The sequence below is a fragment of the Neopsephotus bourkii genome, unplaced genomic scaffold (assembly GCF_033783945.1).
Source record: "Neopsephotus bourkii isolate Nb327-2 ecotype Australia unplaced genomic scaffold, CSIRO-AGI_Nbou_v1 NB_1637, whole genome shotgun sequence".
Taxonomy (NCBI): Eukaryota; Metazoa; Chordata; class Aves; order Psittaciformes; family Psittacidae; genus Neopsephotus; species Neopsephotus bourkii.
Genome location: NW_026902112.1, coordinates 5255984 through 5279442, shown reverse-complemented (window position 1 = coordinate 5279442; position 23459 = coordinate 5255984). Strand labels below are relative to the sequence as shown.

Genomic DNA, 23459 nt, shown 5'->3' with positions numbered 1-23459 from the left:
ACCTGCTCTACATGAACATACAATATGGGTTTAAACAGGAAGACAGGAAGGTAGGAAGGTAGGAAGGTAGACAGATGGGAGTGGAATGATCCTGCTGTGATTAATTACATGACGTGGACAGAAGAAAATCCCAACCTATTGGACCTTTGCAGACAAACCTCCCAATGGAACTAAAAAACCTGATCATTTAAAGCACTGCTTTCTCCTCAGCAATTGCTCTCTTAGAATTTCCACACTCCACAGCCCAACCAACCCAACAGACGGATTATTTTGCTCCTGCCAAAATAACCTCTCCTGAAGCTCTGACAGATGCGCACTGTGTGCTTGGGGCCTGCCTTTCAGGTTTGCTTAAATTAAGGAAGAAAATCCTCAAACCAGCAAAACTGACATTTAAAATAAAACGCCTTTGCTGTGACTGAGCCAAGACAGAATGAGACATTTCATTTACTCCACTGCCCTCCACTGGAGAAAAGCGTTGACTGAGAGGCCAAGATTAACACCACCAAAACAAAGTCCTCCCTCTGTGGTTCCCTTTGCTCATCCCTTACTTCTCCACCTGAGCATTATTTCCCAGCTCCTCCACAGGAAAATGGCTTCTTGCTCCCATGGACAAGGACTTGATACAGTGTTTTCCAGCCCTCTGCAATCACCTAAAGCCAGTCATATGCCAGCAAGCCTGCTCATCACACTCTGATTCACCTGTGTGAACAACCCAGGCACTACCTAAATGGATGAGCGTTTCCCGTCATCATGTGGAATGTGCTCTTTGCATGTTGCCACTTGTCTGTCTGTCCATCTTTCATCTCCAATATGGAATTATCTTTCCTACTTGATATTTACACCTGAATTCCCCTGTTCCTTGTTCACATGTCTCATTTGCTGTTGTGTGCCTGTCAGAAAAGTAGCCCTGGTTATTTTTCCAAATACAGATCACAGTCTGGTATCCACTGCTGTGTTGAGGACATGCTAATTGAACTGCAGGGAGGAAATCTCAGATTTCATCTTAGATTTTTCTAAATGAGAAAATTTAAGTCAGAAGAAATATGGTTTTTTACTTGTTCCAGTGACATAGAAAATAGCATCATGTGCAGTCACAGAAGAAGGGCTTCTTTGGGGAATAAGGATGCAGTAATACAGTGACTTGAAGAGGTTTGCAGGGTTGCTTCTGTATTCAGAAGCCTGGGCTCTTACTTGTTATAACTGTGAAGGAGGTCAAAAAACATCATGTCTGTTGTGTTGACAAACTTGCACTGGACAGGCAGAAACTCTCCGTCTGCTGAGCACTGCGGTGGGCTCTTGTCCCCAAACCCATGCAGAATGCGGCGGTCTCGGATCTCACAGTTCCCCGGACCTGATGGGAAACAAAGGTATTGTTTATTGGTGCTTTAACTTCCCACAAACAGCTGAACAACCACACCATGGTTTGGGATTAGATTCATTACATTGAATGCGGACACCTAGGTGTCTTGCATTGTCTTTTTGAGGAGAAGGGAGTTGGACTCAGTGATCCTATGAGTCACTTCCAACTTGGGATATTATCATATAATCGTAGAGTGGTTTGGGTTGGAAAGGACCTTACGATCATCGAGTTCCAACCCCTGTGCCATGGGTGGGAAATATTTTATGATTCCATGAAATAGGGACTTAAATACCTCATTTAAGCACGTATACTCCTATAGGATAAGTGTAGACTGCAGTGTCCAAGCTCCTGATCTACCTGCTACCTTCACAAAAGCTTTCAAACCTACAACCCCCACCACCTTGTTGAATATTACTTACACCGCCTTGGCTTTCCTTTCTGCCTTGTGCCATAAATCTCCATTCCTTCTGGATCCACACACCAGCACTGACCCAGCTCTGTGTCACACTGCACCACATCAAAAGCCCCTGAATCCAGGCACTGAGGGACATAGGAGATGCTACTGCTGTTGATGTATCGACTCACCAAGATCCTCTGCTTCTGCAGCTGGCAGAAGGATAAGCCTGTAGTACCAGAGAGAGGCACTGTCAAAGGAAAGTACTTGCTGGGCACTGAATCATTTATTAAGACATCATGTGAACCTTTTCAGAGCTGCAAGTTCTGGTTGCAACAGAGTCCATCAAAGCCTGGGGCTAACCTGCCCTTGATTCCACCACTTCAAATGCAGATTTAAATGGTTCTTTATACAATCTGAACAAAAATAGAAGCCTGTGACTTACAAGATATGGGATATCCGCTCTGTTTGCTACCAGGTACCTCAATGCCATTCTCATCCACACACCAACAGGAAAGACCATTCCTACTGCACTGTACAGTCCTGAAGGAGATCACAAGCAACATATTTTACTTTACTAATGAAAGAGTCCTGAGTCAGTATGGGACATTAACAAAAACATAAAGCAAGCCGAACAAGTTCAAGTACTTTAATGATGCTAATAATGGAATCAGAAAGGGCTGTGTTCCTGGTGACTTTACCTAATGGGAGCTCTTAATAGTAGTTCTGTGAAAGAACTGCAGGTAAGTGACTTGAAGTCACAAGCAAGCAGGTTGGATAGAATCCAGGTTCTCAGTATTTAAGATATACCATACATTTTGAGATATGTTCTAAGTCAAATCTAGAATGGTCAAGGCTCCCCACCATAGGCAACAATAGTAAGATAATAGTGGAGAACATTACAGTCCGTTCCCCAACACAGCTTTAGGTTTATCTCATTAACTTCCTGCATCTTCAAGCAACATGATGCTCTAAATCACTGCTCTCCATTGGCTTTTTTAGTTCCTTTACTGCCTTTGGAAGGAAACCAAACTGTGCCACTTACAGCAGAGTGGAAAACGTCTCAAGTCAACCTGGCTCAGCTGCACCAGCCAGCACACTGATCACAGGGCAAGCACCCATGAGCATATGTAGGAGAACACAGGTTCTGCACCATGTATTTAACATGCAAATAACACTGCCAAGATTAGCCTGTTAATGTCAGATTGACCTTTAAACCCAGAGATTACTTCCAGCAACATGGAATTCATTTAGGAGAAGCTGGATCTGCAACATGATTCAATGAAGTCACGTCAAGAGTCCTGCACTCCTCACCACCGATGTGGAGGCTCCTCAAAACAGAGGCTAAAGCAAAGCTTTCATTAGCAATGAAAGGTCACTTTGCATAGCAGCAGAATAACAGCAGGGATGGGTTACCTGAACTGGCCATCTTCTGAGCACTGAGGAACGTAGGTTCCTCCTTCTGAAAAGGCCTTTTCCCTCTGCAGTTCGCATGGACGTAGCGGTTGGGATTCTGTCTGATACTCTGAAAGCAGCAAGAAGGTAAACATGTAAGGGTGGTTTCACCACAAGCCTGTTCTTATCAAAACCCTGTTATTGCCAATGCTGCATGGTAACAGCTCCTGGGTCCTCTCAGTTGCTTCCCCATTGATTGATGTGTGCATTTTTGCATGGGGCAGCACAGGAGATACTGAACAAACTGACTGGTCTGCCCAGCTGCAGGGTAAGGACATGACAGAGATGCTCATGAACCCTTTGTGTGTGTATTAGTCTCAGCTCTGTTCTGGTATGACTATCATTTTCTGGAACCTGGGGTAATTTACTTAGAGCCTGTTGTGCTACCACCACAAAACAGCTCTTTGCCATAAACACACACACATCACCATTAATATTTCTGAGTATTTATTCTTTATTGAAGCTAAGTCAGTCACTACACCAAAGGACAGGTATTTTTTCTTAGGTCATGAAAGACAAACAGGATCAATGTCTAGCAGTTAGCACCAGAATAATCAATATTAGGAGCACTGCTCGATTTTTACTAGGGCAAGTCATCAACCACTAAAGCCACCTAGCAAGCAAGCCGTCAACTCCAGCTCCTAATGCATTCAAAATCACATTTGGATGCTGCTTCAGGAGAATGGCAAAATTCAGTAGGTTCATTTTTATAGTTGATCTGGCACTTTCCCCATCTTCAAAACCCAATGAACAACATGCTCTTAATTCCACTGACCAGTTCCATAAGAACACAGCAAACAAACCCATAGCTACAGCAATTTAGACCAAAGCATACCTTATCTAGTATTTGGTCTGAGCATGACCACACACAGTAGTGCAAATATGTAAGCATTCTGAATACTTTTCAGCCTCCATCAGTTTGCAGCTTAGGGACTTCTTCAAGCAGTGATGGCTCCTGTGCACCTAAGACCTCTCAATCACTTCTGTTCCTGTGGGTTTTCACTGTGTGCCTTAAGACCAAGTAAGAATTTTCAAGGGATTTTAGGTCAGCTCACCTACAGACATGCACATGTAGGAGCATTTTCGTCTCAAGCTCTGAGCCAGTTGCTGTGGGATGTGCAGAGATCCCTGTGTACAGTGCTACAGAGGGTCTACCAAACACATCTGAGTTAAGAGATTAACTCAGTGATTCAAATTGCTTGTTGTGCAGGACTGTCAGACTCAGACCAAAGAACTGAGGATAGCTATCAGATTATCCAGTAGGTTAAAGCCTAAACTAGATGATGGCTCACAAGATATAATCTTAGGACCTTCACATCCCTGCAGCATCACTTTTTCTTACCCAAGTTCCTTCTCTAGCCCAGCCTGTTCTTCCAGAAAACCTTTTTCTTTCCACCCAAAATCATCAGATAATCCTGACCATTTAAAGTCCTTATAGCTTGGTGTTTAACACAAGCTCAGTCTGCACAGCACACAATAACTAGCTAAGTCTGCAGAGTACAAGATTCAAGATCGTTGTTACTTCATCAGAATAATACACAGAGCAGCACAAAGATCACAGGAGCACAGCCACACAAAGGAACAGAACAAGAGTACTCACCAAATATATTGGCTGCTACTATGCTAACACAGCAGCAAAGAAGGGTGCAAAATGGGATGGAGCTCATCTTGCGATGGGAGAGCTCCATCCCTCTTGTGAGCACCACAGCCCTGCACACCCTTCCCCTGCCTGTTTATAGCAGCCATCCTCGGATGGGCTCACTTATGCTCTGGTGGACTGGAGACGAAATAGGGCGAGTGACGCATACAATGCTCCTGAGAAAGCAACAAGAGGCCCCTTCACCTGGAACAGCCCTCGAGTGCTCCTCAGCCAGTCCTCATCCCCGCTCCAGGGAGCACTGCTGAGCCCAGTCACTGGGAGGGGAAAACCAGCAGCAGGCACAGGGGGTGATGGGGGGGACTTAGTTAAATGTGCACATACATAGGGTATATTGATGTGACCCTGGCTGGAGCTCTGGCTCTCACTGAAGTGCAGCCAGAGTTTGTATCAGAAGTACACTTCTTTGTGTTTTAGAGAGCCTAGCCTGGGGACACAGGACAGGCAAGAGCTAGGCCTCCAAACATCACAGCACTAGGAGCAAATACAACTCTTAAAGTGGTTGTCAACTAAACATCAAGATGGATGCAGTGCCCCCGGACTATGAAGGGAACTGACTGTCAGACAATTGTATTCTGCCTTCTGGTTTTACTCTCACTTGCACCACACCCTTTAACAGAGCCAAGTATCCAACACGAAGCAGCTTAGCTTCTTGGGCTTCATCCTCAGGGGATGGTCTTAGGCTCATTTTCAGTGATAGCCGCACTCTCACTTGTGATTCATGGGTACTAGACAGAAACAGCTCTACTGATGCTCTCTTATGGACCATATCCTGGTGTCGTCAGTGATCCTTCTGTGTGACCACTGAAGTGCTACACTGTCTGATACGTATAGTAAATGTTATCCCAAAGAGCAGCACAAGCTTGCTTTAGCATGACTAGGCCTTATTAAAATAAGTGGGACTATATTTGGATTTTACTTTCAAGCAACCTGCTGTGTGCTTGAGGAAAGCTAATAGTCTGCAGAAAGACCAAGCTGGGGAAAGATGATGAAAAAGTCTGGTGTAGATGGCAGACCAAAAAAGGCAACTTTCAGAGGCATAAAGACAACAAATCATGTAATAGCACTGATTAAACAGGCATAGAAAGAAAATGACTTTCTGGATTACCATAGCATTTGTAAGACAACATATATGCAGAGCGAAGGAATCCGACTAAACAGAGAACAGCCAGCATCAGCACTGGGGTGGCTGTACCAGGAAGGATGAAAGGTTTGACCATGACATGTATTTGTGACTCAATTATGTTTCAAGAGTCTCTGGTTTCTGTCTGACCCCCAGAGACAGCCCAGCTCCATGGCATGGGCTCCCCAGGGCAGCAGGGTTGGTGCTGCCAGGTATGAGGATGTTTCCAAAGCACTGAAACACATACCCAGGAGATGTATGTGAGAAATACCAATTTAGCCCTATATTCTATAGTTAGTAAAATAGTGCCATTCATGTTCCTTGTGCAGCAAATGAGAAGCAAGCTCATTAAGGTAGCTATTCACTTCCCTTATACTTTGCTAGGTCATTAATAGCTGATAACAGAGCAAGGCAGACAGAAAAAGAGAGGCAACAAAAGGCTACTATTAACAGAAAGAACCACAAGTCCACGATATCTACATTGTGTTGATGCCCAAGATTACTGTTATTTCCTTCAGAATCATTCAGAAAATCACTTCTGCACTATGCATCTTGGGAAGAACAGCAAAGTCTTAAAAGTCTCTTAAAAAAACAAAGTGAGAAAGTGAGTTTTGGCAACTGGCATCACTTAAACCACACCTAAATGTGCGTCAAACCAAGACGGGTATCTTGGTACATGCAAGTTCAATGGGATGCAATAGCCCGTGGACTAAAAAGAATTAAAAAAAGGCCCTCGTCTATGGCTGGTCAAACTAATGAAAGCCTCACTTCATAACCTTCAGTGAAGTGACAATTGAACTGACCTTTATTTTTAGCACCTGAGAAAAGATAGAAGAATACCTTCAATTAGCTCACCAGTGATGGGGGGAAAGGAGAAAAGGTCCCTGGGGCCAGCACAGCCTTAAAACAAACGTGTCCTTAAAATCATTGCTGTGCTGCTGGAAATGAGGGGCTTGTGTATTGTACACACTGGCAAAAAGCTGCTCAAACAAGACTGTAATTGTTGGGGGAAAGAAAAACATCAGTGTGATGAAACACTGAAATCACAAACCTCAAGGGAGAAGCAGAGCATTTATCCATCGCTCCAAATTGGCACACACTTGCTTAGCAGAAAGGATGGTTTGTGCAACTGCAGCTTTTACACATCCAAAAGCTCGAGGGTAAATGATTCCTATATATGAATATACAAACATCTGTACTCACAGACAAGTTGCTCTCACCCAAATGAAACTTAAGCCTCAGCAGCCAACCTTTGTTTAACAGACGGATTTAAGGGAGCCTCTTGAATGAGGCAGTAAATGGGAAGCAAAAGTGTTAAGAACTGAAAACATTGGTAAATTATGCCCCTATCAATCAGTTAATTTACTTTCAAACAATAGCCTGCTTTTCTGTTGTTAAATCACCAGTATTGGACCATCCTCCCCACATTTTAAGAAAACTATGTAAGAATGCTATCTAACACCATTAGTTAGGAACTTACTACACGTACATAGAGGCAAACGTTTTACACTTGGTACAGTTCTTCCTAACCATGAGCCATTAGTCTCAATCTTCTTTGACTGATTTTGGCACAAATAACAGTAACAAGAACTTGTCATCTCTGATTAGGTTTTAAGAAGTCCTCATGCCATACAAAATTGAAAAATGATAAAGGAAAAAAGCAGAGCCCCAGCAGATAATGCAAGTTTCAGTCACTTCATACATGACATGTTCTTCAGATTCAAAGATCAATAGGTAAGTTACAGTATCCTCTACACTAAACTTGGCTAGGCCAGAAAAGTGGGCAAAGGGCTTCACAGTGGTTTGTGTTTCAATAAGCCAGCTGGCGAAGTGCCTTTGGTGACCACAGAACCTAAGAAGCCCATGTAAGAACATTTGAATTTGCCTTTGTCCCTGCAGAAATGAATCATTTCTAGGACAGGTAAATGACTTTTCTCTTACTTGTCCATTGGAGATCTCAGTTTTCCTTTACCTAATGGTACCACAGCGATGCAAGGCAGAGAACTACTTCTTTCAGTCACACTGCCTCTGCGATGCAGATTGCTTTGCAACCCCAAACAGAAGCCAGATCTGTAAGCCACAATGGCACGAAGGGCAGATGTGCACACTGGATCAGTTCAGTGTTTGACAGAGGCAGGCTAACACACTGAGGAAAGACATTGCCAGTCACACAAGGACAGCAACAGGGTGCCAGGCTTCTGGTGTCAGTAGTAAAAACTACTTTTGGTCTTCTTCATAACGCAGTACTTCACCTTCTCCAAACTGAAGGCAGCAGCATACAGCCAATGGAGTCAGAGAGCCAGTTCAAGGGCAAACCCAACTCCTTGTGCCGCAGCACAAGGCTGTGGAATTCAGGATGCTACCTGATGGTGAAATGAGTGAACAAAAGACAGTGAAGCCCATGGAGCACAGATCTGTCAGCGACTGATGAAACTGATGGTCTTTATGAGGGTTTTGGTGAAGGAAACCTCAGTTTAGCAGAAGTGAAAGATACATTAAGGGAAAGACCTATTTGTAAAGATCTGTTATAGTCAGATGCTTTTATAGATGCTGACACTGTGTTTCTACTGAAGATCAGACACTGGGCTGGGCAGATGTTTGGTCTGACTCAGGAAACCTCTTCTTTAATAAGCTTGGTAACTAGAAAGAAGTGCTTTGGTGTATTACTACAAGATCTGAATTTGGCCTTGTATCTTTAATGTGAGAGACATCTCTGAGACCGACCCTTCAATAATGGTAAAACTACCTGTTTCAGAGTTAAAAATTTATGTTTACATATTTATACTACATTATCATATCATTATATTACATGATCATATCTGTTTTTACTGTGAACATAATTCCTGTGCATTAGTAACTCGTTCAGCTTCTGTCCAATTTCATTCATCTGCTTCTCATGGTTTACACCCCAGATGGCAGGATGTCCACAAGAACTTTCTTACCATTGCTTGCTTATTTGTTTCCTACTACAGCAGAGTCCTGAACAACAGTTCGTAGGAAGTATTAAAAGCAAATCAATTAAAAGCAAATTGAAGGTATTTTGTAAAGACATTGTGCAAAGGCACAAAACTAGAAACGCCCTCAGAAGGCAGACATCTGCCCACAGAGATGCCATCACTGTGAACCACAGAGCCATAGAATGGTTTGGGTTAGAAGAGACCTTCGAGATCATCTGGTTCCAATCCCCTGCCACAGGCAGGGACACCTTCCACTAGACCAGGTTGCTTCAAGCCCCGTCCAACCTGGCCTTGAAAGACATCATCTTCTAACAACTGAGTGCATTCCAGAACTCAAACCCTGACTGAAACTGTTGAACACCAGAGCAGTTCAGGGAGAGAAAAATCTTCCAAATACTTTGCCACACAGTGTATAAGTACTGCAGATCATTTACTGACCGCGTAACTTGCTTACAGGCTGAAATACAACTGAAGATTCCCCAAAGCTTTCCAATGCATACAAATAAGTATCACCTGCATACAACTTGGTGACTAGAGGCTAAAAACGCAACTGAAGATTCCCTGATGGTTTAAAACACATACAAGCACTCACCAGCTCACCAAAACCAAAGTACACTGAACGGGAGCCCAGGCACATAACAATCTCAACAGACCTTTATTGTGAGTATTAGAATGCAGTCAACATTATTGCTACCGTAAAAAACAAATCACAGGAGAAAGTATTTTGCTTCTCTCACAGAAGATATAATAACAGTGCACTGCTGCCTGTCTCAGAGTGTTTAGTGACAATACACTGACGCACGCGGCTACAGCTGAATAGAGGTGTTAAAGAAGAGAAGGCTGCTGTTAGATGTAAACAGCAACTGAATTAGCTCTAGTTACTCAATTCATAGAATACGTCTGGCTCATCTAGCATTTACACACAGGCCCAGTGCGTATGGAAAGGGAAATTCACTCCTGAACCATTTGTCATGGAGTTCCTTTTCTCCATGTGGTCTCCAATTTTTCATTTGGGCTGCTCAGGTTAGTGCAGAATGGCTGCCAAATGCACAGCCTGCTCTTTGTGCAGTGTATTTTCACCATCATTACACGCTTCATACTCATTTTCCATATATAAACAGATATACACATAGTGTATAATACTTATTGCTAAATACAGACTCCCCCCCCCCCCCACACCCAGTGCCCAGGACATAGCACACTATAATAAAAATCATTACTGAAGTATTTCAAACATCCTCTGTAAAATCATCACCTAAAGCCATACACACTCAGTACAAGAGGGGAAAATACAGTGTCAGCTCATAAAATGTGAGAATACCAATGGGCATGTCAAAGGGATTAATCCTCTGGCCTTAATAAGCACTCCAAAATTAAGGTGCATGTACTATAATACTTCTAAACAGTAAAGAGAAAACCTACAGTTCCAGTGTCGTAAACCAATATAGCAAAGATGGGTCCTGTTCGCAAAGGAATGGCATCATTGCATTCACCTCCTTTACACATCAGCACCTCCACAGAACCACCACAGGACAAAGCAGTCCAGCCAGCCTCACTGCACACTTCTTCCTACGAAGCCCCTGTTTGCACAGTCCTTCTCATCCCTTTACTTTTGTTGTTGATATTTATATGAAGCTCCAGTTCAGCTCAAGATCCGCTTTGTGTCTGTTTCAGCAAAGAAAACAGTTGTAGTTTCCCTTCAAATACAAAGGAAAAATGTTCTGGTTTGCAAGCACCAAAATGCTTTCCTGATTTTTACTGTGATGTTTGAGTGACTCCTTCACATCCCTACCTTCAGTTTGGTAAGGAGTGCTGGACCTCAGCAGTGCCAGAGGGATTTTGCTGTCATAGTCATTCAAGTCCAGTTAAGTCAGAAGCCAGATGGGAGCAGAAAGAGATCAGGAATCTCTTACTAAAGGGAGGCACCAAGAATAACTGACCGTTTGATTATGGTACGCACACTCCAACTGTACTCAACTCATAGCACACACTGGAGACTGAGGCCAGAAGAGTCAAGACCTTCCTCTAGGAGTGCTTCCCACAGCGGCCATAAAGAACTGGGCACAAGAACAGGAATGAAACCCTCCAGGCATCATAGAAGCCAGTGCTGAAAGCTGGAGAACAGAAACAGATGCAAGATGCAGAACAGATGAGGAGCACATGGGGAAGCTCAGAGACAAAACCGAGACAGGTGGATGTCAGCCATACAAGACTGCACTCACGGTAGAACAATTTCAGTTCTTTGCCACCCAGCAAATACTTGAAACCTAACAGAAAGCTGCAACCCATCTTCAACTATTTAAAGAGGACCACAGGCTTCTACCACTGCAAATTATTGAACAAAGGCCTATGTATCTAAGGCCAGACTATCAAAATATGGGCACTACTCAACCTACCACTACCCAAAAGGGTTAGCAGGAAGCATCTTCCAACCCATTCCCTGCCATATGACTTGAACTATCTCCCATTTTGTGGATGAAACATAGGCAACCCATCCGATCACGTCACCAAGAGTACATTTCATTTATGACTGCAATACTGATGTCCTATTGCCATCACTGCAACTGAAAATGCAGAATTTCTATGCAGATGCCCACAGTACAGTCAGAGGAAGGCAGCTTTGAAACATATCACCCTGATACCACCACGAATAAAAACAACCCTCAGGCAAAAAGCTGGGCATTTAAAGGCTCCACAAGACTGCCATTTGGCCCTGTGAAATCACAAGAGGCTTCTGTACAACGGCACTTCCCTTTTATTTATTGCTATAAAGGACTTAGGTTAAAAGAAGGCTGCAAATATATAATTGTTACCCTTCTGTGCACACATATCAAAACCACTACTCACACTGCCATATACTTTTTCTTTCTCCAAGTGGGTCTGACTCCATTATACAGCACAAGTGATTGCAATTCACACTTCGATAAATGATGTTGCAAATACACTGTCTGTAGATCCCTGGCTTATTTACAGAGGAAGACAGAAACGATGCCTACAGGAAGAATATTCTCAATAAGGCTGACTGGAAGCGATACTGGTCTGAACCAGGTCACATCAGGTTTGACTGGCACACGAGCAAAGCAATCAACTGTAGGTTCCATTCTGTGCAAAACACTTAGCATTTGTATGGCACTTGACTTGTAAGTGTTCGAAGAAAATACTTCAAAAGCATCCCAAACCTTCCAATACTTGAGAATCTGGAGCCAAAACTTGACGTTCACACAGCAGAGACTAACATCACAGTTTGAGAAAGCAAACTCAGACGTCTGTGAAACATTCAAGCGACACATGATGTATCACAGCACGGTCCAAAAGGACACTGAGATTGTGCCTCAGAAGATATGAATGCTTGCAGGGATCTTTCTAATACGTGACTACATAAAAAATTAAGATAAAAGAAGTACTGGGCCGATTGCTTGTTCTTGTAAGCACAGTCCATCCCAATAAGGCAGGATCCTGAGGGATACAATTACATACTCATGTAAATTCAGAGACCATTACAAATACAAACAGCAGACAAAGCTTGCAGCAAACTTTTAACTTTAACCTTATTATTTCCTTTTCAGGATACCATTCCTTCATCTCTGCACTAAGAATGCAACCTCCATCCTCCCACTTGGAATCTCCGGGTCCACCTCCACCTTCAGTAACATTTACAATTATATTACATCACACACATTGCATAATGTTGCTACAGTGTATGCTCTATAGATTCTGTAAATACACTCCACTTTGTTTCAAAGTAATTCATCTGGATTTATACTTCTCTTACACAGTACCACATTCAAGGTTATGCAGCAAGTGAATAATATAGAAGAAAGTCTCACATATCCCAAAGCAAGTAGGTCACTCAACTATTCATATTGTTTGAAGCAGTTATTTAAGCATCCAACTACATAACAGAGTATTTCATTTATTAACAGTTTCTATAAAAATGTCAACAGCTCCTCAGCTCTTGTGTTCTTTCTGCATTACGAAGTTGCCAATCATTCCATAATTAACTTCCATGTTACCATGCAGCTCTGCAATGTCTCCTACAAGCTTGATGTGGCAAGACTTTTTAAATAGCAACCACCCTGTAACAGGGGTTTACATTTCGCTTTGGACATCAATAGTGATAACTCACTGCAGATACGACAGACAAACAGGAAACGTTGGGGTAGGTTTAGCTTAGCCATGAACCAGCCGTGCTGCTTGCTTCCTCAATAATGGTTCTGTCATAAAAGTTCAATGCACTGGCTGCAAAGTCTTTCCCAGATAATCCATCTTTGGCACATATTTCAATTTTATGCATCCTCAAAAGGCATTCCAAGATGATTTTTGATGGTCTGTACATTAGAACAATCATTACATTTGTATGCAGATCAGGAAGAACAGTGGAAAATGGAGAGTATGCAGAATAGTTTTAATAAACAGTTTTACATACAGTACCTTACATATAGAACAGTGTGTTTGCAAATTTAAATAGTTTTTTGAATGTACAGTGGCTTGTACTCTTTATCAAAAGGCAAATTCAAGTTTACTGTCTATCGGTTCTAAAATGCATTTATACAGATAACTAGAACTGATAAACAGATGTGAGGCATAAAATGTTCAAGTATCTTAATGTCACCAGTTAAATAGCCTCCTTTTAACAGTCATATTTTACAAATTTCAAAACCTGTACATACATTATTTTCATTTTTAGAAACTGCTTGTTAAAAGGTAACATTTCATGTTAACCACCAGTTCTTAGAGTCTGTTGTAACAAAACTAGACATGTGTAGATATAAATGTAGAGAGTATATATATATGTACATGTGTAGCTATACACATATACATACACATACAAATGTGTGTGTAGCACTGGGTACAGCGGCAACTTAGAAGCACAGGGAAAGTCCTGGGCTCAAAATCCAGCAGGAGCTAACAGAGCAAGTAGGTTGCCTTTGGTTTCATGACATTTCATTCACTGAAGCTGAAAGGTTTCATTAAAACATCTTGGATCACGTATCTCATGGGATTTATTCTAGTGGTTTAGCATATTCCCAGCCACAGCCAGATTCGCTGCTCTTGTAATTCCTCATCCCAGCTGAGGATGGTAACGTTTCAGGGGACCAACAACAGAACAGAGCTTTCCCAGGACAAAAAATATACCTTGAACCCTGAACACTGCAACAGAACATAAAAAAAATATAAACTAGATACAATTTTGGATGGATTTCTGGCACCGAGTAGGACTTTGGAAAAACCTTCACGTAAGTCATAACCAAATTCTCATCCCAGTGGTTTTAAGTATTATTTGGCACATCTGACCACTATTTGCCACTTATGTTTGAAAGGAGCCTAAGGGTGCTGTAATAAGGATTCCTATTTTAAAAAATAGTTTAAAAAGGAGACCATGATAAGTAGTTTCTTTCAAAAAAACAATTAAAAAAAGAAATCAAAGTTAACATGTTTGCTTTCCTGAACATTCATGAGAAGGAAATAATCTAAAAACTTCCCTTGTAGAGAGGATGCAGACCTCTCTGTGTCTATCTTTCACTAGCAAGACAAGAGGAATTCATTAAAAAAGCAGTTCCCAAGAATATCTAGTCAGCTGGATTCTGCTAAGTTAGATTGTTTTTGCCAAAGGTTTCCAAACCTTCACTTGAATTTTTGTTTGTTGAACTTCCTTGGGGGGGAGGGATTGTTTATCATGTTCAAATCATATCAGCATTTTTCAGTAGGAAACATGTTACATTTTCAAGTTTGGACATTGCATATTCAGATTTTCAATACAAGAGATTCCTTACTCTAAATTCCCCTCTCTCAAGCTTCAGGCTACTAATCAGCAAAGAACCAGAAAAATGCTCAGCTTTTTGCTGACTTCCTGTCAGTCTTGTGGCTAGTAAGAAAATTCACCGTAAAGATCCTATTTTTATTTCTTTATTCTTCCTTTTGTCATACAGAGCAAAGTGTCGCTATTTGCTGTACTTTCCCCATGTCAATTAAGAGCTGTTTGATCCGCCGCTTGAGCTGAGGCAATCTTGCCAGAGGATCTGGTGGTTCCAGTTCTCCAGTGAAATCAAGCCAGCTTTCTAAAACTACAGAAGGAAAAGGAAGGAGTTGATTAGAATAAGTCTTCAAAAAACAGCTTTCATAAAAAATTAAACTTCTCTTTCTTACTCTGTCTCTTATGAGAAGGGAAAATGTACTGAGGCTGTGATTTTTGCTTAGAAGAAGAAATTAGATATAAGGAAGAAGTTCTTCACTGTGAGGGTGCTAAGGCGCTGGCACAGGGTGCCCACAGAAGCTGTGGCTGCTCTATCCCTGGCAGTGTTCAAGGCCAGGCTGGACAGGGCTTGGAGAAACCTATCTAGTGGAAGGTGTCTCTGCCCATGGCAGGGGGTTAGAACTGGATGAGCTTTAAGGTCCCTTCCCACACAAACAATTCCATATAACACCAACTAATTCCACACTTCACTTGAACAATCCAAACGTATCTTCTAATTTGATTGTTACTATAAAAAGGTACTAGGAGCTAATTATATTGTAGCTAACAATTTATTATTCACACATGTAAAAGAAACCTCAGTTCATGATGATCTAACTATGACAGTTCTGCAACAGAAAACACAATCCTTAAATGCAAGGCTTCTGTCACTTTAACAGGCTCCTGTTTACAAGGTCCAGATTACAGAATGGTTTTCCAGTCTTCAACAAATGATTTCAAGGAATTTCTATGCTTGTGAAGACAGAGAAGGGCAAAGGTCAACCCTCTCAGCCTAGCAATACTGCCTAGTACTAGCAGGAATACTGAAAGTAAAACTACAGATAGAAATAAGACAATTTTATTTGTCAAAAGATAATTAAGGACTCCTATGAGTAGACTAAAAGCTTGCCTCGTTCTTAATTTCTGTGACTAGTGAGTAAACTTATGTGCTGCAATATGCTCTCCTCTGCTACAACTCCACAGGTTTTTCATGAAGCCTGATTTGTCTTACTGATATATAGCAAAGCAAAGATGAAGGCAGAATGAACACATATTTATCCCTAAATATTGTCAATTGCTAGAACAATCAGGCCAAAACCACTCCAGGCACAGGAAAATCCATCAACTTTATATCTGGATAAAGATTAGACTAGTTATCTCAGCTTTCTGAATTCTACCTAATAGCACAAACTTAAGCTAAACTTTCAGGGGTCCTGAGTGCTTAAGCTACTATATTGGGCATTCATAACTTGTGGAAGTGTGTGGGGCTGCAGGCTGTGATTATCATTTTGGTACCCATATTTGAATGCAATACTTAAAAATCCATCCTCAGTGCCTCAGATCACACAACACAGTGGCTATCAAAGATGCTGTTACAGATGTATTAACAAGTATCTAGCAATGCAGTTACCATCAACTTCTTTTTCAATCAGGTCCATTCTGCTGGTGACTTCATTCTGTACATTCTCTATATGGGTAAGGAGATTTAGCTGCCATTGAAGATGTGTGTCCACTTGTTCTTCTGAGCCTTTTCTTTCATTACAAACAAACACAGTGTTTCCTTCAGCAGAATTCTTCTTCATAGGAGCAACAGAAAGAAAAAAATTGCCATTTAAGAGGGTTTGTTTTATGTTTGCTTTGTTTTCAGATGTTGATTTCAACACTTGTCACACAACAAACTATGCTGGTTTAGAACTGTATTTCTGTCTACTTGACAAAAAGCATAGTCAAAAAGCCACGTACCATGATACAGCAATAGACTAAACCAAACAAAATGCAAATTCCATGCAAAGGAGTATATATAGTACTGAAGGAGTGAGGCAAGAGGTGAAGTTTACCAGCTTAAGCACTTTAATGCAGCAAGACAGATTGCATTTCTGCGTTCTTTTTATATACAGCGTGAGTTAAATAATGAAATCTAAATTGAACTGGTCTACCAAAACTGTGCAAAACCCTGTTTGTTTCTAGAGAATTAAGAGAAATATGCCTAAAATGCATTAATATCCAAGACATCAAAAGTCTATTTTGGTGGCCATTCCATTTGCTGGTTAAGACAAAAGACTTCTCTTCCTACCATTGCTATGGTTCCATGTGAACTGCGTGCACAAGTCTGGATCAGAACTGAAAATGTCTGGGGTTAGTTACAAGGGCAGTAATATGCAGAGCTATGCAAAAGGAGTCTCTGAGGAAGATTAACTGCTCTGAATTAATTCGTACCCTTATAGCAAGTTCCTCATCTTTCTGTATTTGGCATTTCAGCTAATGAAAATGACCAAAAGAAATATACCAGATTTAATGAGTTTAAATGTTCAGTATCTCCGTTAATTAGCAGGATTCAGAGTTTCCATTTTCTAACCACTGTGATTTCAGAGCTAATGTTTTTTCACTATTTACAATTCTATTTTAGGAACTAGAAACTGGATATGTGTGCTCACAATACTGGTTCATGGCAAGTGCCAGAATAAGAAGCTTATTTTACTGTATTAATACAGCACTCTGATTAAGTGCTCAGCTAATTCCTTCTTCTGCATTTCATAACAACACACTTAACACCATTTTATTCTTAAAATACGTCTTCTGTCAATAAGAGGAGGAGTGAGAAGAGAGGGGAAGAAGAAAATAGGGACCGATAGATTTTAAATTACTTATTCAGAAAAACACCAAAAACCAAAACCCATCAAAACAAAAAGATTTTTAAAATCTACTAAAACACCAGATCAAACTCGGGCCAACCTGCTGGCAACTTTATGAGAAAATCTGGAGGACAAGTACTGTCAATACTCAAAATATGCACTAAAGGAGTTATTTATCACAGAGAGATTTGAGAAGTCATATGAAGACTCTAAATTCTACAACCTTTCCAATAAAAATCTTTCTTCTCTCAAGACATCAGGTTTGTCTCCAGAATGTTTTCACTATTCAAACTGTTAATAATCTTACAGAGGGTAATTCAAACGTAAATAAGCGATGCCCTTCTTCTTACAATTTTCAGACCCTTTCCAAAAGCATAAGAGACAAATGTCATTTTTCCAGTGCTGTATGAGGACCCAAGTGCACCATTCTAAAACCAAGATCATAGAATCATAGAGTAGTTAGGGCTGGAAAGGACCTTAAGATCATCTAGTTCCAACCCCTCTGCCATGGGCAGGGACACCTCACACTAAACCATATCATCTGGTTACGTGAATCTTTTAGATGCCCACTGCACTGTCAGAGAAAATCTTAAAGCTAAATAACATCTAAATAACATCATAAAAGATTCCCCCCACGCACACACACCCTTTTAATAACCTCTGTATTTATTCAAACAGCCAGTAAATGCTCCTTGAGAAAAGCAACAAAATCACAAGGTCAAACACGTACTCCTCTAAGACCAGTGTAGGCAATCAGGGAGTGGTGGCAGTGGGTAGTAAGACAAGCAGAGTACAGGCCCAGCTTGTGAAGAAAGAAAGAAATGTGAGGTTCAGATGGGGAAGGCTCATTCTTTCCGAAGCAAGAACAAGGAAACAAAGTGTAATTTTAAAGGATGGGTAGTCCAAAAAGGAGCTTGATAATAGTCAATCTGAACACTGTTTATACAAAAGGATATGTAACAGAACTATAGATTAAGTTAAGACAAAACAGTATAAAAAAACCAGAACATTTAAGGCTCTGCAGGATGCTAGAAGGAGAAACCAAAGCAACAACCAAAACTTTGACATGGAGAGGTGAAGAACACACCTAACAGAGAACTTATTTCATGTAAAAAAAACGGCACTTCAATCTCAGTGTCCTCTTGGTTTTAAGGCAAGTACGAACAGGCTTATGGAAAAAACAAGGAGTGCTTTTAAATACATACTAACTCTAGACAGAAAGCCTCATTTAAGGTATCAAGGCTGACTACTGACAACAAGGAGAAGTAAGGAAAGAATACTCTGATATTACCATAAACCAGATCTCCTCTTGGTTTAAAACAGAGAGCACAAAGGTCTTTAAATATCTGCTTTAGTCTCTGAAGAAAACACTAGTTTTGCTTCACTGCTCACATATATTTACTTTTAATTCTAGATGAATTGATACTATTTATAATGACAATTTAAGCTACTGTTTGAAGGAAAACCTATTTCACACTGCTGCAAGTCCCCGTACTATACAATCATGCAATTTAGCATACAAAATTATTCCCATCTAGAATAAGCCAAAATTTCCCATTCAGACTACATAACTTACATGCCACATTTAAGCTAAAAGAGACACATCTTACTCATTTCTTCCACACAGAAAGTGTACTTCAAAAGGAGAATAAGTTGGGTGATTTATTCTCACACAGCTGGCATTGCAGAAAACAGAAAGGATTGCTTCACTTGGAGTTTTTGCTCAAAGAGAACTCTTCACTAGAACCAGACTAACAAGTTTCAGACCTTTTCCATTAGGCAGTGGATTTAAACGATTAATGCAACACGAGATGTTTAAATAGCCAAATACAATCCTGACTAAAAACCTGTGAAATGTTTAATTAGAAGAAATACACAATATAAAAGACTCAAAAGAAGGTGCACAAGGTGAAATTTGTTGGTCACTCCTTGTGGACATAACTGTAGACAGTGTTGCTATTAAAAGAATACAGTACAATAATAATAAAAGTAGTAGTTTAACAAACAACAGAAGCCTAAAATATAGAAAGCAGAACTGAGAAGAAAAAAAGAAACCTGTCCCATTTTCCTCACCTTGCAAAAACCACACAAGTGCTGTTCCAAGATCCTGTATTTTAAGCATAGGAGTTCCACACCACCTCCCCACAACCAGTGAACTGAGTATAAACAGTTTTAGCTTAGGCAATACTTTAACCACATTTCACATTTCATTCACCAGCTGAAATGCGTATACTTCACCTGAAACTATTCCAGTGATCCAGCTTTCTGCTTCTGATGATTTCTGCTGACTTACGTGACAGAATATGTTGACTTCTGGCAATGAAAGTTTCTAAATACTTGTATGTGCTTGAGTTTTACCACCTTGAGCATATTTGTCCACCTAAGATACTTCCCAGAGGAAGAATGATACTTACCTGCTCATTCATGCCACCATCTTTAAAAGAATATTGTAAACAGTGTCTATTCTCTGTGTGAAATTCCTGATCTTCATCAAAACTACTTGTATCTTCATCATCTGAGCTCATAGGGTCAGCGACTGCTTTGCAGTCTTGACCAAAACTCTGCGGTTTTTGGTAACTGTGCTCACTTGTGATGTACGTTTCTCCCATCTTCTGGGGTATACTGGGTGGCTCTCTATGGTTTTGACTGCGACATGTCCTTTCAGTCGGATTAACAGCATCTGGCAAAGTCACTGTTTTTTTCTCTGCCCCAACAGTTATTTGCTCTTGTTCTTTTCGTGTCCCTGAATAAGCCCAGAGATGAAGGTCTGGGTGATGCTTATTTCTGGAACAAACGGGAGGAAAAAAAGCAAATTATAGAGAATGAACTATTAAGTGTCCACTTCTGCTAGAAGATCACAGCTATCGGGAAGCACCATTATCAAAAACATAAGTATTCCTAGGTCACTTATCAGTTTAAAATAAATCCAGAATGTCCCTTTAACACCAAACTGACTATTAAAAAATAGGAATTAAAAGCATCACTAATAATCCTAATACACCGTGCTGAACACAACTCCCACTCAAGCTGAGGGTACTCTACATCTTGCATTTGAAGTGTTTATTATACAAGAAAGAACTTTAATGTGAAAGCTTATTACATATGGAATAATGGTAGTCTCTGCTACCTAAATACATAAAGATAGACAATAAACCCTGCACTGATACTTACTTTAATATCCCAATCTTCAGCTGCAGTCCATGCAGTATTTCAGTTACACCATATACATCTGCCAGTAGGTGATGTGTTGACACAATCTTTTTGGCATTAAGATGAGAGTAGTTCTCTTTCAGAAATGATAATCCACACATATGTCCATTGTTTAACCACTCTTTATCATAAAGATATTTGGCACTCCACCTCTGACCTGGGGTAAGCAAGGAACAAACTTGAGGGCCATCTAAAGCCACAGCAGAACTAGTCTTAAATAACTAGAGTGTAATAATTACATGCTGTACTCTCCTAAACATCTCCTAATACATGAAAGAATGATTCAAGATCTTGTTAATACATTAAAATTCAGATTCAGTTTTCATGGATTAAGAGGAAGCTCTTTAAAACTTACAAAACCAAATAATAAACCTGAAATCCCAAATCCTCTCTAAATGGCATTTGAAACTAAAATCTCATCACCTCTCCAATCTAAGTACAGGATACCAAGGACTGTGCTATGATCAATCTAACTGACAAAAAAAAAAAAAGGTTTAAATTGGCATTTTATTTATCTAATTACTGCAACTTACTTTAAAGAAAAGAAACTAAGTTACCAAGAAAATGTTAACAGAGTGGATTTTATATGGACATATCCAAAACAGAAAGTTTGTTTCAATACTGAAATCATTACCTATCTATCAGAAGCCAGGAGAACGCTACATGAAAAGCAGACATTTCAAAGTTATCTGCCAGCATTGCTCCTGCATTCTACTTTGAGGTGCCTTTGTACCAGACTCTACTAGACAGGGTATTGATGTAAGTGCACCTCTTGGTCCCCCATGCTATGGCAACATCCATAGTCTTAACACAACAGGCATCAATGAATATTTAGCTACTGCTTCTATAGTAACTTAATAGCCATTTAAAAAAACAAAAGCAGCAAAACCAAAAAACCAAAACTCAGGATGCATAATGCTAATTATTCCAATGCTCTTGTTTACAATGAGGAACCCAGACAAACAGAGTGACTGCAATATGTTACACTCGATTTCGTATCAGACTATCGTCATATACAGAACAAAGAATGGGTTGATGGACGCCCTTCATACCTTTCAGGAGAATACCCTATCTCCTTTCTGCCCATTATCCCAATACACTTTAAAATACTGACATTGTGAATGACCTTTTTCTCCTGACACAGAAAGAAAAGAAGTAATGGTTAGGAAGGGAGAGAAGATAAAAATTAGGGACGCAGCCTCTGCGTAGCAGGGGAAAATGAAACACCCAGTACAGCGCAGGGAAAGAACACAAGACATATTAGCTGGTTTTAATAAGAAAAAAGCTTGACTGCTCAAAGAGTACACCACACTCAACTATCAAACAACACTCTATGCCACCCTTTTAGATTCAGACTGGGGAAAATGGAAAAGTCACATCTTTCCAGGTCTATTTTCCGGAATTTTCATCTCAGAAATGACAAATCAGAACTGTGCTATTTTGCACTCTGCAAACAGTTTTCAGATTTCATTTCCTAAATTCAGAACAAAAGTATATTTTGGAATGCAGTCTCACCAGAAGACACGTATGTGCATTCGTACCAGTTGGAAGAAAGCAGTGTTCTGCCTGACAAATCGTACTTTTTTTCTCCAAGTAACTGCTAGGAAAAATGGGCTTATGGACAAAATAATTCCAAACTAGATTCTTCCTAATCAAATGTATTCAGTTTATGAGGAAACAGACCTTCCCTAATTCTTATCAAACTTATCCTAACAACCTTCAAGATGTGCTGTTTGTGCACTAGCCTTTACCATTAAAAGTGCTAATTTTTTCATATTTCATACATTATTTCTATGTTTCATGTTCACATTTCAGTTCCACACTTTTATTTACATAATACTGGACAAACGCAAACATATAAAATTGCAATTAAAATTAAATGGCATCCTCAGCACAGCTGAGTGTACCATGGGAACTGGTCCTCTCTAAACAGGTATGTAAATGAGCAGATGTGATTCCAAGTATAGGCAAACAGAGTGCAGAACAAGAATGATTTGTTTAAAAAAGGCTTTTCAGACTATACCAACATAAAAAAGCACTAATGTTAAGGAGTAATTAAGTTTCAAGAAGTAAAGTGATGGTAATTGAGATAATGAATAAGATGTAGCATAACTGCACAAGATGCTACTAACAAGAAAGTAAGTTTCTGCTCAGAAACAAACCTAGAATCACTTGCCCCAAGAAAAAATGACAGATAACACAAAACAGACAAAGCTTTAACAGTTTAAGCAATGTATAACATCTCTGCTTAAAAATCCCAAGCAGACAGCTGCAGATAAAGGTGGTTTGCTCGTACCTGGTGGATCTCTGCAGATATAACAGATGTACTGCTCCGGAATGCTGTCCTCCAACAGTCCCATGCATACACTGTGCTGCCAACACAAGCATTCTTCACACTGCCACCAGGAACAAAACAAAAACAAAAGGAAAAACTAAAATTGAGATAAGGAGATTCAACAATCAGAAGCTATTTCTTGTGGTCAAAATGCAGAGAACAGCAGTTTAACTTTAATAGCTGGTTTGAGTAAGATTATTTTAGTTGGGCAATTTGTTTGGGTAGGCAAAGACATCAAGCTAAAAAAGAGCTCTAGTTCTGAAAGTTACCTCAACCACAACTTCCAGACTGGGGGAGGGGGGGAAACAAACCATAGAAAAAGTCAAAGATATAATATTTAATAATATTTTATTACGAAATCCAGTATTTTAGCACCTAAATA

The 23459-nt window shown here is 40.2% G+C and overlaps 2 protein-coding genes across 3 annotated transcripts in view; one reads left to right on the top strand and one right to left on the bottom strand.

The window, feature by feature from the left end:
- The window catches only part of TG (thyroglobulin), a 213087-nt gene that overhangs the window by 145393 nt on the left and 44235 nt on the right, over positions 1 to 23459 (bottom strand). The window contains exons 18-24 of one of the 2 annotated variants that reach the window (XM_061374135.1): positions 23039 to 23138; positions 20704 to 20899; positions 20120 to 20316; positions 3171 to 3279; positions 2200 to 2297; positions 1780 to 1983; positions 1192 to 1351 (exon numbers count right to left, since the gene is read on the bottom strand). In XM_061374135.1, coding sequence (XP_061230119.1) covers positions 1192 to 1351; positions 1780 to 1983; positions 2200 to 2297; positions 3171 to 3279; positions 20120 to 20316; positions 20704 to 20899; positions 23039 to 23138 — 1064 coding nt within the window. Of the gene's footprint in view, positions 1 to 1191; positions 1352 to 1779; positions 1984 to 2199; positions 2298 to 3170; positions 3280 to 4809; positions 5297 to 20119; positions 20317 to 20703; positions 20900 to 23038; positions 23139 to 23459 lie in introns of those variants that run through there. The other variant, XM_061374136.1, reaches the window with a different exon arrangement.
- The window catches only part of ZFAT (zinc finger and AT-hook domain containing), a 983920-nt gene that overhangs the window by 921010 nt on the left and 39451 nt on the right, over positions 1 to 23459 (top strand). The window lies entirely within an intron of this gene.